This window comes from Nelumbo lutea, chromosome 2, assembly GCF_056320005.1.
Source record: "Nelumbo lutea isolate HS-2025 chromosome 2, American lotus-T2T, whole genome shotgun sequence".
In the NCBI taxonomy this organism is placed as follows: domain Eukaryota; kingdom Viridiplantae; phylum Streptophyta; class Magnoliopsida; order Proteales; family Nelumbonaceae; genus Nelumbo; species Nelumbo lutea.
In genome coordinates, this window is record NC_142685.1 from 1,102,358 (window position 1) to 1,119,081 (window position 16,724).

A 16,724-nucleotide genomic window follows, 5' to 3' on the forward strand; every position below is an offset into this window, starting at 1 on the left:
CTCCCAATGCTTGAAAACCCTAGCTGGGGCTGAGCTACAGCTCAAACAAGAGAGAAAGAAACGAAAAACCCCTACAGAAACAGCCCCCTTCTCTTTTATAAGACTCACTGGCTTGCTAGACAAGATAGTTAAAATATTTACACATAAGCCCCTAAAATGTTTCCCTCTCACCAACAAGTCCTTGGGAACAAAACTAATTTCGAATGAACACCTAAAAGATAACTTTTGTTACAAAAAGACCCAAGAGACAAAACCCAACAGAAATGCACCCAACTGCCCCTGACTAAAAAACCTAACTTTTAAAATGACGAAAATACCCCTGGTCCCAAACTGTCAACAAAGCCACCCAAAGACAACAATTTGGGATTCCACTACAAAAGCATGAAAAACAGAATACATTCACACATTTCTTTTTTTTTTTTTTGCCTCATCAGCTTGATACATCATGATTATGATACTGATGTTGACCTTCTTCATGAACTCGTATCTTTACACTGTTTGTTTCCCATGGCCAATGATATTATTTCATTCAATGCTGTTCCATTTTGTATCTAATGTTATAAGATGAATCCTACCATTGTATTTTTCTTTTTACTTTTTGGTCAAGATGCCATTGCATTTTTCATATCATGGTAGAAAACTGCTAATAATTGTTAGGAATTAGGATGTGTTCCCCTTTTTCTGTGGCTGCATGCATGTGCATACATATGTATTTATGTATATGATTTTTTCAACAAACATTTTATGCTGTGTAACTACATTCTTTCAGGGATTAGTTATTTCTAAGAAAAAACCACAATCGGAGAGCTTTAATGTTTCATCCTTTTGTCAAGATTCAGTTAGTTCTCTTCGTGCAATAGAACAAAGTGAGTGCACAGATAAAGTCGACGATGAAGCCTGCCCAATTTGTCAAGAAAAGCTCAGCAATCAGAAGATGGTATTTCAATGTGGGCATGTTACTTGTTGTAAATGTAAGCTTTTCCATCACCTTAAATTCACTTTTCTTGGTGTCCTTTAAGTGATTCCCTGCATAGAAGAGGAAACCTAGCCTGCCTATTTAAGGTCAGTTTTGTAAACGGTGCAGCAAAGAAGGATTTAGGACCTAGCATCCAATTGGTTTACACTACTAGACTGGCAACAGTGAAATTGTGCCAAATACTTTATATGATGAGCCATTACTTGGTGCTAGGGGTGTTCATTCGGTCGGTACGGTTCGGAAATAGAACCTAATTGACATTTTGGCTAGGTCATTTTTCTTGAACCAAACCAAACCGAGTTGGACTTGAAACAGAACTGAACCAAACCAAAATTAAACCGGTTCAGTTCATTTTAATTCGATTAATTTGGTTAGTTAAAATAAATATATTTTATACTTATATTAGTAATTATTATTAAAATATATCAACATTTATAATTAAAAACATATTATATATTATTATTAATATAAAAATGTTAATATTAATATATTTATAATTAAAATATAAATATATGTTTTTATTTTGGTTAATTCGGTTTTTGGGTCAGTTAAGTTGAATTTTTTTCTCAAACTGAACCAAAACCAAAATTTCTAAAATCTTAAAGCCGAACTGAAAACTGAAATAACCAAACCAAATTGACTTATTCGGTTCGGTTTTCGGCTTGATAACCAACTTTGAACACCCCTACTTGGTGCAATGGTAAAGGTTAGAACCATGAGAATGTGGGTTTTGGAAGGAGCATTCCTTAGTGCCATTAAAATGTGGGTTTGATTCTGAGAGCATCCACTTTGTGCCATTAAAAAAGAATGCCAAAGGTTAGAACCATATCCGGTGTACCCCTCCCAAGACCCCAGATAGCTGGGAGTCTGGGACCAACATTGGGTAATGGCCTTTTTGCTTCATGTGATGAATTGATGATCGTGAACATCCTAGAAATGTCATTTATTCCTATGGAACTATATCACAGCGTAAATAATGCTTATGATTAGATTGCCTAATTAGATTGAATTTTGGAAGGAGCATTCCTTAGTCAGGACCATGAATTAATGAATCAATTCACCTTAGTTAGACCTTTGATTTTCTCTTCAAATGTGGTGAAGCTTTTTAATGTATTGCATGTTTTTATTTGTTCAAGTGGATGTTTTGAAATTGAAGATGTGACCCCAGCTTTCTTATATTCACATCCTTACCACCATGGTGTCAGGATTGACCCCTTATGCATATCAATAATGTTCTCTATACTCAAAAGGGTTTGGCAGACATTGAATGGAACCTTTTCATTTTAGTTTTTTATTACATTTAAAACCATGATTTTAAATTTCAGTAAAATTTTTGCAGAATTTTGGTTTCAGTTACAGTAAACAAAATGATATCCAAAAAATTTAAGGTACATATATTTTCTACAAAATTTTGTATTTTTTAGAGAACTATAAAAATAAATAACATAAATAAAGAAAGTATTATAAAATATCAATAAAATGAAGATTCTACCAAAAAATTCCCCATTTTTTTCAAATTTATTTCAGATTTTAGGTCCAAAATGGATGAAATTTCTGAAATTTAAAACCTTGTTCAAAAGAGTGCATCACTAAAGTGTAACACTTGTGACCTACTTCAAAAGAAAAGGCCAAATTGGTGTTTATCCCCGCACTGGTGCATCTTATGCAAGAAGAATGGTGAGAGCTGTTATCAGTTATTAGTTTCCTGTCCATTTGTTTCAGAAATCTGGTGTTGGTTTTTCTCTCTTTGGTTGCAGGTGGTCCACCCCTCCAAGTGTGCAAAGCTTGTTTACCTCTACCTTAGTGAGGGGTTTAAAAAAGAGAGGTAAAATCTTGTGGAGATGTGTAAGAGTAGTTGTATGCTGGACAGTGTGCGTACTTTCCATGAAAAAGAAAAGAATAAAGAAGCCATCGTTGACTTAATCTTTGTTAGGGTGATTCACTGGGTCAAGTCTATGAAGCTATTTGAAGGATTCTCAGCAGGAGATGTCATTAGAAATTGGAAAGAAGTAGCCTGGTCCGATTCGTTAATTAATTCCCCTGTTCCAACTTGGTCTCCTCCAACTTTGGGGTTCACTAAATTGAACTTTGATGGCAGCAGAAAAGGAAACCCAGGCCCTTCAGGTATAGGTGGAGTGTTCAGGGATGAAGAAGGTCGAGTTTTAGCTATGTTTTCAGGGCCTATAGGTTGGGGAGATTCTTGAGAGCTGAAATTTTAGCAGTATTAGAAGGGATAAAAAGAGCCAAACAGCAGAATATTAGGAAGTTGATGGTGGAGGGTGACTCTAAATTGGCTATTAATTGGCTGCAAAAGGAAGATGTTAGTTTGTGGAAATTCTTGAATGAAAAAAAGAAAATTTACCAGCTCACTCAAGACATGCAAATTAAGTTTCAGTAGTCCAAGAGGAGTGCCAATTCTTTCGCAGACTTTTTAGGTAAACGAGGGGTGGGAAGAGCTAGTTTCTTTTGGGCTGTGTTGTAATGTGATGTTTTGCTTTAGGGTGGGGTAAGAGTTTTTACCCCCCCCCCTCCTGTTGTATTTTCTTCCTTCTCCTTTATTAATAAAAGTTTATGTTATTGATAAAAAAAAAAATCCCATAGTAACCTTAGTGCAATTTTCATTAGTTTGCCTGAAATGAACCCATTTTGGATGGTAAAATTTGTGGCATAAAATGCAATGATAAACCAACGATATCACTTCATTCCAGTTTAGAATAGGCTGACAAACATGAATGCTTCAAGTCTGTGAGTTGCCACAAAAACAAGGGTTAAATCTATATCCAGTGTATCCTTCCAAGACCTTTGGTAGTCAAGAGCATCATTGGGTAATAACCCTTGTCCCTGTATGTAGGGTAGAGGCATTTGGTTGTAAAGCTAACTTGCGTATTTGTGGGCAAGACATTCATTAACCATGTCTCCTCAACCTTGGAAATCTTCACCAATATCTGTTGCTTGCTCCCATTTCCCATTTACTTTTCACTTTCCTATGATTATGTTCAGATTCTCTAAGAAGCTAAGTTCAACCTATGCATCATTTCATCTTTCTAGATTAACCACACCTCATTTTCATAAAAGCTTTTCTTTCCTTTAATTTCCTATTGACCTACTCTGTGATGCAAGGAACCAGAAATTCTAATGAAACTGTTGGAAAATGTGGGGTTACTGGTGCAGATCTATATTTGGTAGTTGTGTAAAAATAGAATTGTATATATTCCTAGGATTGTGGAAGGATTGATTTAGAAAGTTTTTCTTTCTATTCTTGTACTTTCTATTTTCTTTCTTTCTATTTTTCTACTTTCTATTTTCTTTTCTTTCTGTTTTTTTTTTTCTTTCTATTTATTGCAGCAGCTTACTGTATAAATATGCCAATTGGCAATAGAATGAAATACATCAGTATTCTACCATTCCAAAACATGGTATCAGAGCTCTAGGTTTGTCAACCTTGAGATTTTTTTCAGCCTTCATTGCCAGTTTTTCGTGTTTTTCTCTTCTAGCCTTCAGTGTTGATCTGTAACCAGAAGTGTTCCTTTATTCTCCTTTATTCCAGCAAGTTCTTCCCTCCTTTATTCTCCCTTCTTGCTGGCCTTATTTTTTCTCCATTAACAATGCCCGACATAACTGCAACAAGTGCTCCCATCCAAACCGATGAAGGAGCAACAAATTCTCATCCTCACACTGGTGATTTGCAGAATATTTAGACAACATATAGACTGAATGGCCAGAACTACTTGAAGTGGTCACAACTAGTGCGTACCTATTTGAAGGGAAAAGGAAAAATTAGTCACCTTCTTGGAACAGGGCCAAAGTTGGGCGAGCCAAATTTTGATGCTTGGGACGAAGAGGACTCCATGATTATGTCATGGTTGTGGAGTTCAATGACACCCGAGATCAGTGATACTTGTATGTTTCTTCCCTCTGCAAAGGCCATTTGGGATGCTGTCCGACAAACCTATTCCAAAGCCCATGACGCTGCTCGTGTCTTTGAGGTCAAAGTGAAGACAGTGGCGGCCAAACAAGGGAGCAGAAGTGTTACAGAGTATGCAAATCTGCTGCAAAATTTATGGCATGAGCTTGATCATTATCGGCTTCTTGAGACAAAGTGCCCTGATGATGTTGTGATCTTGAAGAATTTTATTGAAAGAGATAGGGTGTATGATTTTTTGAACGGATTGAATGCTGAATTTGATCAGGTCCGAATACAAATTCTTGGCAAAGAAGAAGTGCCTCCATTGAATGAAGTCATAGCCCTTGTTAGAGCTGAGGAAAGCCGTCGTGGAATCATGCTTGAGCTTAAAGATCCCCGAAGGCTCAGCCATGGTGGCAAGGGGAGGAAGTTACAGTGGTTCAAAGGGTGAGAACAATCACAACTTGGCTCGTGACACAACTACCCGTGATTCTAACGATAACCTCTGGTGCACCTATTGCAAGAAGCCCAGACACACAAAAGATCGGTGCTGGAAACTTCATGGAAACCTCCCACATCTAGCAAGGAATGGAGAAATCGAGGAGTTTCAAAAGGAGTTCAATAGGCCCATAATGTCTCCACAACCCCGCAGCAAGAACACTCAAGTCAGGGACCATTTAATGATGAAGAAATTGAAAGGCTAAGGAGCTTCCTGAAATCCTTGAAACCGGGAAGTGGTTCTACCTCTCTTGCTCTCTCAGGTGAGTCTTCATCTCTAGGATTACATGCCTCGACTAGTGTTTTTCCATGGATTCCTGATTTTGGAGCTACTGACCACATGACACCCTCTTCACTACATTTTCTCACCTATACACCCTGTCCTAGTAATAGAAAATTTTCTGTTGCTGATGGTTCTTTCACCACAGTGGCAGGGATTGGGAATATTCAAATTATTCCATCCCTATTGCTTAAAAATGTGCTTCATGTTCCTAAGTTATCCACTAGCCTTATCTCTATACATAAACTCACCCAGGATGTGAACTGCAATGTTGTGTTCTTTCCTTCTTACTGTGTATTTTAGGACCAGGTTTCGGGGAAGAAGATTGGACTTGCTAAGGAAAGGGATGGACTCTACTACCTTGAAACAACCAGCAAACCATCTCAAACTGTTATGCATGTCACACACGAGTCATTCTTATCTACCTCCAATAAAGATTTAATTTGGCGTCATCACTTCTGTTTCAGTCATCCTTCATTTCTTGTTTTAAAAACAATGCTTCCTTCCTTGTTTAAAGGAATTGATGTTGAAACCTTTCATTGTGATAGGGTTGCTTTCCCAATCAGCAATAAAAGATCTTCAACTCCTTTTTATTTGATTCATTCGGATATATGGGGCCCTTTCCAAATTCCCAACATTACTGGTTCTAGATGGTTTGTCACCTTTATTGACGATTGCACTAGGGTCACATGGATCTTTCTTCTTAAGTCTAAATCTGATGTGGGTACCATTCTTCCCAACTTTCATAACATGGTCCAAACTCAGTTTGGCGTGAGAATTAAAAGGTTTCAATCTGATAATGCTACAGATTATTTCAATCAGAATTTGTCCCCTTTTTTTTTCAGAAAGAAGGCATTGTGCATAAATCCTCCTGTGTTAACACTCCCCAATAGAATGGGATAGCTGAGAGGAAAAATGGCCATCTTTTGCAAACCACCCGAGCCTTTCTCTTTCAAAACCGGGTGCCAAAACAATATTGGGGGGAAGCTGTCCTTACTGTTGCATACACCATAAATAGACTACCATCTAAAGTTCTTGACAACCGAAGCCCAATACAAGTCCTTTCTCAATTCTACCCAGATATTCGAACCTCAGATAATCTCACACCAAGAATTTTTGGCTGCACTGCCTTTGTTCATGTCCACAATAAGGGAAAATTGGATCCACGAACAATCAGGTGTGTCTTCTTGGGATATTCCCCAACTCAGAAAGGTTATAAATGTTATCATCCAGCCACCAGAAAATTCTACACCTCCATCGATGTCACATTTGAGGAGGGACAATCCTTTTTCACTCAACCTTATCTTCAGGGGGAGCCCTCATTAATGGAAGATAAGGCCTCGGATCTACTCTCCTTAGATGTATTACCCTCCTCACAGTCATCCAACCGTCAAGAATCACATTCCTCTGAGTCACAATCCTCTAAGCCCCACATTCCCGAGTCTCAACAAGAGTCAAACAACCTGACCATTGAACCAAATTCAGACACTGTTAACCCCACCAATGATGTGCATGATGATGTGAGATACATGCAGGTTTACTCTAGAAGAAATCCAGATCCTCAACTTTTGCAAGTCCAAGATTCAACTCCTAATCTTATGCAGAACCTGAACCTGCACCTTCACCGGTCTGAGTATGACCTGCCTATTGCACTGAGAAAAGGAACCAGAGAATGTACCAAACGCCCATTGTACCCTTTAGCCAAATCTGTGTCGTTCCAAAGATTCCCTAAATCCCATAAAAGTTTTCTAGCCAGCCTTAACACCATTCCAATTCCTAATACTCTAGCCGAGGCACTTTCTAATAAGGAGTGGAGAAAAGCCATGAGAGTGGAAATGGAGGCACTAGAAAAGAACAACACATGGGAAGTTGTGGATCTACCAAGAAACAAGAAGACTGTAGGTTGTAAATGGATGTTCACAATTAAGTACAAATCTGATGGGTCGTTAGAAAGGTACAAAGCACGACTGGTAGCCAAGGGATATACACAGACTTATGGGGTAGATTATCAGGAAACTTTTGCCCCAGTAGCTAAAATGAATACAGTAAGGGTGTTGTTGTCTTTGGCTTTTAACTATAATTGGGATTTGCAACAGTTTGATGTAAAGAATGCATTTCTCCATGGTGATCTAGAAAAGGAGATATACACGGACATTCCACCGGGTTTTGGAGAAGGCATTAAGGGGAACAAAGTTTGTAGGTTGAAGAAAGCAGTATACGGCCTCAAACAATCTCCGAGAGCATGGTTTGGAAGGTTTACAAAGGTGATGCTTAGTACAGGTTACAAGCAAAGTCAAGGTGACCACACATTGTTTATCAAACACACAGCCTCAAGGGGAGTTACTGCACTATTAGTCTATGTGGACGATATAATCGTTACTGGGAATGATAAAAAGGAGAATGAAGCATTGAAAAACTGCCTTTCCAGAGGATTTGAGATAAAAGACTTGGGGAGACTAAAGTATTTTCTCGGAATTGAAGTTGCACATTCTAAACAAGGCATCTCTATCTCTCAACAAAAGTATGTTGTTGATCTTTTGAGAGAAACAGGAAATATGGCATGTAAACCAGCTTCCACGCCTATAGATCCCAATCATAAACTTGGAGAAGCCAGCGAGAATGCAAGTGTAGACAAGGAGATGTTCCAAAGACAAGTTGGAAAACTCGTTTATCTTGCACATACACAGCCAGATATTGCATACGCTATAAGTTTAATAAGTCAGTTTATGCTTAATCCTAAAGAAGTTCATCTGCAGGTTGTTCATTGAATTCTACACTATTTGAAAGCCAATCCAAGAAAAGGAATTTTATTTAGAAGAAATGGGGGACTGGCTCTTGAAGCATATACAAATGCCGATTATGCAAGATCTCCAGTAGATAGATGGTCCACTTCCGGTTACTGCACCTTCTTGGGGGGAAACTTAGTCACTTGGAGGAGTAAGAAGCAAAATGTAGTGGCTTGGTCAAGTGCAGAGGCAGAATTCAGGGCTATGGCACAAGGAGTGAGTGAATTACTCTGGTTGAAGATAATTTTAGAAGACCTGAAGATTCCACGAGAAGAGCCTATGAAACTATATTGTGATAACAAGTCAGCCATCAATATTGCTCGCAATCTTGTTCAACATGACAGGATGAAGCACATCGAAATTGACCGATACTATATAAAAGAGAAACTGGGCAGCAAGTTGATTTGCACTCCCTATGTGTCTACAAAAGGACAACTGGCCAATGTACTTACTAAAGGGCTCAATAGTACAGACTTTCGAAGAATTATAGCCAAGCTGGGAATGGAGGATCCCTATTCACCAGCTTGAAGGGGAGTGTTGGAAAACGTGGGGTTACTAGTGCAGATCTATATTTGGTAGTTGTGTAAAAATAGAATTGTATATATTCCTAGGATTGTGGAAGGATTGATTTAGAAAGTTTTTTTTTCTATTTCTTTCTTTCTATTCTTGCACTTTCTATTTTCTTTTCTTTTCTTTCTATTTTTCTACTTTATATTTTCTTTTCTTTCTATTTATTGCAGCAGCTTACTGTATAAATATGCCGATTGGCAATAGAATGAAATACATCAGTATTCTACCATTCCAAAACAGAAACTTTTAAGCATCTCATTAGGTTGAAAGGAGGTCATATATGTGTATAGTTTGTGCTTTGGCTTATAGTCTTTCACACGTGCTTTTAGTCTTGTGATCTAATAGCTTTTCTTCTATAAAGTTGAAGCATCTTTCTTGGCTGTCCTCAATGCCATTTGGGTGTGGCTTCTGAACATCTAAAGAGAAGCACTATGGAATTTAGACAGAACATCTAAAGAGAAGCACTATGGCATTTAGACAGATTGTACTTGTCCTGATATATGAAACTTATCGCTTGAAAACCTTTCAACTGCTGAACAGCTGGGGGGAAAGATTCTTGCAACAATTATTGAAAGATTTTATTTGGTGGATAAACTTTGACCATTTGTATTGGTAGCTTCTCGCACAAACTTTTTTTTAGAACAAGGACATCCACTTAGGGATTCAGCTGAACTTCCTGCCCTAATTGAGAGGGATATATGTTCACTTCCTTGGGACAGAAGACCTTCCCACCCTTACCAACGCATTTGCTAGCATGGTTTAAAAAGTCAGGAAATGTCAAAAATGTTGCCCAACATATGACTGTCGAGACCCAGCAACAGAAACTTTCAGGTAATTAAGAAAAGTACAAAATGTCATTTGACATCAACGATATTTTAGTCAAATGTCAACCAAGTTGATCCAAACACAAAAAAAAATGCATTATTTCCTAATATTTAGAACATTGTGAATCTTAATTAATGCCAAAAACAGAGAAAGGGAGAGAGAGGTTTGAAAAGAAACAAAATAAAAACATGTGTAGCATCAAGATGAGAGCTTAAAGAAGGGGAAAAAGGAAGAAGCATGGTTTCAAAACTGGACCGGACCGGAAAAACCAGGAACCAGTCACCTGACCGGTTCCGTTTTTCCCCAAAACCGCTTTTTGGCCAAAAATCATTGATTTGTTTAGCGAACCGCTGACCCGAGTTGTCAAACTGTCGACCCGAACAACAGTTTTTGGCCTTTTTTTAATTTTTTTATTTTTCTATTAGAGCGGGCCATCCGTTCGGACTGAATGGTCGGACCATTTGACCCGGTTCTCTATCCAGTCCAGTTTTAACACCCTTGGGAAGAAGTGTTCCATATTTCCATACCTAGGAGCTTGAACATCTGTATTGACAAGACTAGGGTTAAAATCAATTAGCCTTACCATTAGTGGAGCACTGAAAACCCCCTTTGGAGCAAGAATCAAGGAGCCAGTCCTCTGAAACATGAAGCTTCAACCTCTCATCTCAGTTCAGGTATGCAGGAACTACAGACCCTCTTCTAGAGTTCCCATATGAAAAATAAGAGGAAAAAAAGAAAAAAAAAAGAATGAAATAGGAGGAGTAGAAACATCTCCCTCAATCAATCTTGTGATCTTGCACTTGCTCTTGCTCTTGGTTCTTCGGCTTGAGAGTTGAGAGGAGTTGGACTCTAGAGTGATCATGCAGTCTTCAAATGTTCAAATAAAATGAACAGTAGCATGTCTCAACTCTTAAGGCATGTAAAATAAGAGTTTAGTTATCAAGGTGATGGTCTATGAAAGCCCATAGACCATAATCTTTATTATTTTAATATTTTATAATACCTGAGGATCTCTGCTAATATTGTAAACCTTCATTAAAAATGCCAAATCAAATATTAATATATAATATGTTACTATATAATACTAATATACTGTATATAAAATATTTATATATAAATATTATATTAATATACTATATTAAACTATTTGAAATAAAATATTCATAAAAAGGAATTAAAAAAACAAAGGAATAAACTAATCACTTATAAGAATATAAAGATATGCATGTATATAAAATATTTCTTCCTAATAATATAAATATATTAATATAAATTAGTATATAGTCACTACTTAGTAATAATATACAAGTTAATAAAAGTTAATATGCATGGTATATTAATATATATAGTCACTAGAAGGGTGTATTAATCTTTTATCATTTCACAAATATCATTACATATTTCCACACATTTCACAATATTTCCACAATGTCCATACTTTTTACAATATTTCCACCCGAAATTTCCGACATATGACCTATATTTGGGTAACTGACATTTCCATTGATATCAACATTTTAAACCTTGTTTACTAGATCTAGGAATCTCCTAGATAAGCTAGCATTTCCTTTGTGTGTTACAACTCATTATTTCTTTCAGAAGGTTTCAAGGAATGATTCTCATTTACTTTTCTTTTCTTCATATTTTGTACCATTTTACATTGTATTTTCATGGAGTTTTCATTCTCATGTCTTTGTCTTGATGCTGTGACCACCATACACCTATAAGACTGTTTCTGCATTCTGCCCTTTCTATGCCATGTCTGTTAGCATAAGTTAGTGTTCATTGTGATGTAATTACTTAGCTATTGCTTTACAGGTTTTGTTGCAATGACTGAGCAAAGGCAAATTCATCATGGAAAATCTCAGGATAAATGGGTTATGTGTCCAACATGCCGACAGCATACTCATTTTGGGAATATTGCATTTGCCGATGATAGACAAAACAAAACATGTAATTCTGACATTCCAAGTGCATTCCAAGGCCATGATAATCCTGAAGGTGTTATAAATGTCCAGGGATCATATGGAACAAAGGTCTGTTTCCAAACATAAAACTGTTTTTTATAATTTGTTACACTATCATATTTGAAGGAAGTTTTCATTGGTTAATAATTTGGAGAGGCTTTCTTTGTTTTCCTAATTTTATCAATCTATATGGTTCTATACCGTCTTCAAATTGATGGAAAAACACGTCTTCAACCCTTCTGTTAATATCTAGTTGCAAAATTCTGTCATACAGTAGCAAATAGCCATAATTTGTAAAGATGCAAATGATATTTTAGATGTCACAAACCTAGCATATATAATATGTTGTTTGTAAGGAGATAATAGATAGTCTGGTGGGTCAAAAAAAATACATTATACTTAAAGTTTCAAAAAAAAAAAATCTGACAGGTCAATTTACAAAAATTTTACACTACATATATTGGAGAATACTGATAATTCATGCTACATTTTGGCTGAACACAACTATCTGAAATTTAAACTGAACCCTCCTTACATAAGGAAATGCTTAACTGATATGGAACATAAAAGTAATGTTCACTAGAACATTGTCCCTTAGTATTTACATTTGTGCTGTTACTAGTAATACCATGTCCTAAACTTAGGAACATAATGGAGAAAAAATCAGGAACTTTATTGATAGACATGTGATATGTTCTTTTTGATTTCTGAACAGCATCTTTTTTCTAGATGTTATTTCACCTTCCTGCCCTTGACACAAATTCTGTGTCCTGAACTAGGTTGACAACGGAGACATAACTATCTAATTTTACTAACTCTTAACACGCATTCTGTTTTTTTTTTTTTTTATTCTATTTACGAATAACAGTATCTCATCTCTAGTAGATGTAGAGGTGGTTCCCCTGAGAGGATTTTGGATGTTATCTCCACCTGATGTCTCTGTTTGACTATTGGAACCTGGTCCTTGATGGTCATTGGGTTTCTTTTGTCTCACATAAGGTGTAAAAAAATTTGAATTTCTTCCTAGTCCTTTGTTTGTCACACACGATATCTCTATTTGTCTTACATAAGACATGATGTGCACACAGACCTCCTTAAGCTGCTTAAGTTTTCCTTGTTGAAGGATAGAAGTTCCATACACACTTCTTTGGTTTACAGCTCTATCATATCCAAGTTGGGTAAAGGGTCTTTCTTTTCATCCAAAGAACTTCTGTTAAGGGTTATATATATATATATATATATATATATATATATCAAGGATAGGTAAAAAGGGTGATGCAGAACTCAAGTGGTTATATAGAGAGTTTTTGAAAATTTTATCTAATTTTATATTTTTCAACAGTAGAAGTATGTTGGTCATTTCCATGTCTGTGGTTCTGGATTTAGAGTTTGGTTTGTCTAGTTATAGTTTAATTGTCTTCAAGTTTTATAGTCATTATTTAAGTTGTTTAAGAGATATTTTATAATGATAGTGACAATTCTATAATTCCTGTTTTTCCTAGGATTGTCACCCCTATAGTAGTTTCATGATAAAAATGTGGTGATTGGTATTGGAATAATATTTGGTTGATTTTGTACATATGATGCTTGTAGTGAGTGGTTCCAATAAACCCTAGAGATGATTTTGTACAAACCCACAAAATGAATAATTTAGTTCAACATGTCTATTTATTATTATATCTCTAAGATAAAGAATACACAAAATGTTTCACAGCGCCATGTACAAAATAGATTGGTGTTTAAATGAGGCAACCCTCTATGGATGCCTTGTCGCCTAAGCATTGCCTTGACAAACTATGATCCAGGAATGGAAGTCTTACAATTCTATCCTTCTAAGCATGAACGCGATAGACCTATAGTAGATATGTATATAGGAAAAATAGAGTTTGGGACAGATTACAATTACAAATTTGGTCGGGAGAAATCAATCTATGGAAAATAAGAACTACATTGTTGTTTAATAGGAATTCTATTTGAAAATTCAGGAGTAAATTTGGTATACATATTTGTAATTTTGTATATATACACATATTTGTTTGTATGTATGGATTATGGTTGGTGGGATAAAAATTTAGCATAAATCTTTTAGGTATCATCTATTAAAAAAAATCGCTTTGTATTGCTTAAAGTTAGGGATATAGAGATGCATATAATATTATCAAGGGGATCAAAGGTATATTTTAGAAATATCGTCCTATTTAAATCATTTTTCTAGTTAATCATATTATAAATTTTTTTATTCTTTTTGTGGCTTTTATTCAGTTAAAACAACCTGAATTACCTTGCTACACCTTTGGAGTATCCATGGGATGAAACAATTACCTCTTTTGTCTACCCTTATTGCCCACTTAAAACTTACTTGTAATTTGTATGGGATGAAACAATTACCTCTTTTCCCTCTCTCTCTCTCTCTCTAAGCTTCCTTTCTCATAGTGTACTTTTCACATGTACATATGTCTTTTCTTGTATATTCACATAAAATTTTCATTGTATTACAAGTCAATAGTTTTTTGTTCCAATATACAAAATATGCATGTTTACTAACCATGATCAAACCCTCTAGAAGTTGTATTAAATTAGATGTAATTTTCATTCTCCTTAGCAACCATGATTTTCTATTCAAGGACATATTTTCCAAATGGGTGCAACATTCCCCTCTACAATCTCAATTATCTTTTATTCAAGTTTTAGCACCACTGGATAAAGACCTAAAAAGGGAAACAACAAATGTTAAAAGGCGATTTTGGGAAAAGTTTGATGAGACTAATTCAAAAAATTCCAAATGGAGAAAGGATATTTTTATAGTAAAAGAGAAATTTTATTTAAATATATCCATGCCAAAACAAATCCATAGAGAAAAGCGAATAAAAGAAGCAATGAAGAGTCCTAAGGCCTAACTCCCTTCCCTATCCAGAATCTAGCCCCAACAAAAGAAACCTACCACTCCCCAGCCAATGAACTTCAAATGACCCTTGCAGTATAAAAGTCCCGAAACCCATCCAGCTCTCATACAAACTCATCCGCCAATTCTTACGACAAATTAGCCCCAATCTCCTCCATTCATGACACATTTGAAATCATACCAAAAATCAAAAGACAGCCACCTATCTCCAAACCGGTTCCAACTTCAACCTTTAATCTTCCTACTAAAATTCTGGTTAAATATTATAAGAAATACCATTACTCAATCTCTCTTTCTCTTCTAATTCAAGAAATGCTTCTCTTGTATGCTCCTCCCCTCCTAAGAAGAAAGGCCCAAGTTTCTTTGCTTACCACTAGATCAATATCCAATTTCATGTCCATCTTATGAACTTGATGAATTGAGGCTGAATCAATTCCATGCTCCTCCACAGCTTCCCTAACTGAGTTATCCACATATTCTAAATGATATTTAACCGAAACATCAAGGTCAGCTACTGGTCAGTTCTAGGTTCATTTCCTAGAAATGTTTTCTGAGAAACCACCATGGATCCTCCTCTTAAACTTATTAAAAACCTATCCCCATATAATCCCCGACTAGTCAGGAAAAAACTTTAGTAATATGGTCCAGTCTCTGACTTCTCTTAATTCACTTCCCTGCACTAGCATTTATCTCCTTCCTGTCTAGATCTTCTGTGGAACAACCCTGCAACCTGATTCCTTTGAATAGTGTTCCTTCTCTGCTGTTATTAATCCCATTCCCTTCTTCAAAAGCCATGACTTGCGCAAAACGTGGAGCAGACTCCCGGATCACATTTTGCATATGAAAGCCAGTTATATTGATTTCTGGTACACTATAATTTAGGTTCAAAGAATTATCCCTCTCAACCTCAAGAGGCCCACCTTAGATCTATTAAAATCTCCTGGCCAAACACCACTACAACCTCTCTTCCCGAGAACTCAACTTCTCCCCAATAGGGCCAACACAAAACAAGGATCTTACAGCATTACCCCTGACTCAACCACTTACATCTCCACTCAAAACCTCCTTACTAGCCAAATCAGCCATGCCCAACAGCACATAACATCAGAGCCAACCCAAAGTTATTCCATCATCTGCCTTCAGCTTTTTGTCACATGATTGATGAAGATCATGAATCTGCTTCAAAGTCCCCCAAACAGGAAAAGGGATCCATCTGAATGCTGACGTTCTCTCCATTAATCATGTTCGAGATTTCAAGTCCCATGAGGCCCATATGAGTGGATTTAAAGGGACACATTGGGGAAATATTGGCATGATAGTGTTCATAGGAAATGTGGTTTCAGGGAGAGAAATGAGGCAGGATAAGTAATATTAGAATTTGCAATAGCATATTATCTAGCAATAGAAAAGACATACTTTGGAAAGAATGATAACATTTGAAGGTAGACCAAATATGAGCCAAGCAGACTTTTTTCCTTACTATAAAAACAGAATGAACAATATGTGATGACTATAAAGTTATTCCTAAGAATAAATTTCATTATAAAACATAAATTGGTGGTTTTGGAAAGGAGGGAGGTAAATAGAACTTATATGTAGAAACTAATGATGTGTGGCCGAAATGATTAATTATATAAAATAAATAATAAAAGAGGTATTAGGAGAATTTGAAAGGGACAGGAAAGCCTCTGAGGAAAAGGTTATCGATTCAAAGCTATTCTATCACAAAAGACAAAAAAAAAAAAGGAAGAGAATTTGGAATTATAAAACCCACTAGAAAGGAGGCTAGAAAGCGAATAAGTCAGGTGTAAGGCATATGATGAGCTTAATCATAAGCTAGATACAAAAAAGAGAGAAAACAGCATGTTTTATTTCAAGGAAAACAACCATGAAAGTTATCTTTTCCTTTGATAGGTAAGTCCTGGGAAAAGAACAGAGATCTTTGCTTGGTATATTATTTTAATTTTTTGCTTTCTATACACACTTAAGCATAGAACTGGTAGGGCCATTTTGAGT

The 16,724-nt window shown here is 36.2% G+C and overlaps 1 protein-coding gene across 1 annotated transcript in view; it reads left to right on the forward strand.

Moving 5' to 3' along the window:
- Positions 1–16,724, forward strand: part of LOC148867997 (RING-finger, DEAD-like helicase, PHD and SNF2 domain-containing protein) — a 105,115-nt gene that overhangs the window by 84,669 nt on the left and 3,722 nt on the right. Inside the window, exons 16-17 of the mRNA XM_088973860.1 lie at positions 770–971; positions 11,658–11,875. Coding sequence (XP_088829986.1) covers positions 770–971; positions 11,658–11,875 — 420 coding nt within the window. The remainder of the gene's footprint in view (positions 1–769; positions 972–11,657; positions 11,876–16,724) is intronic.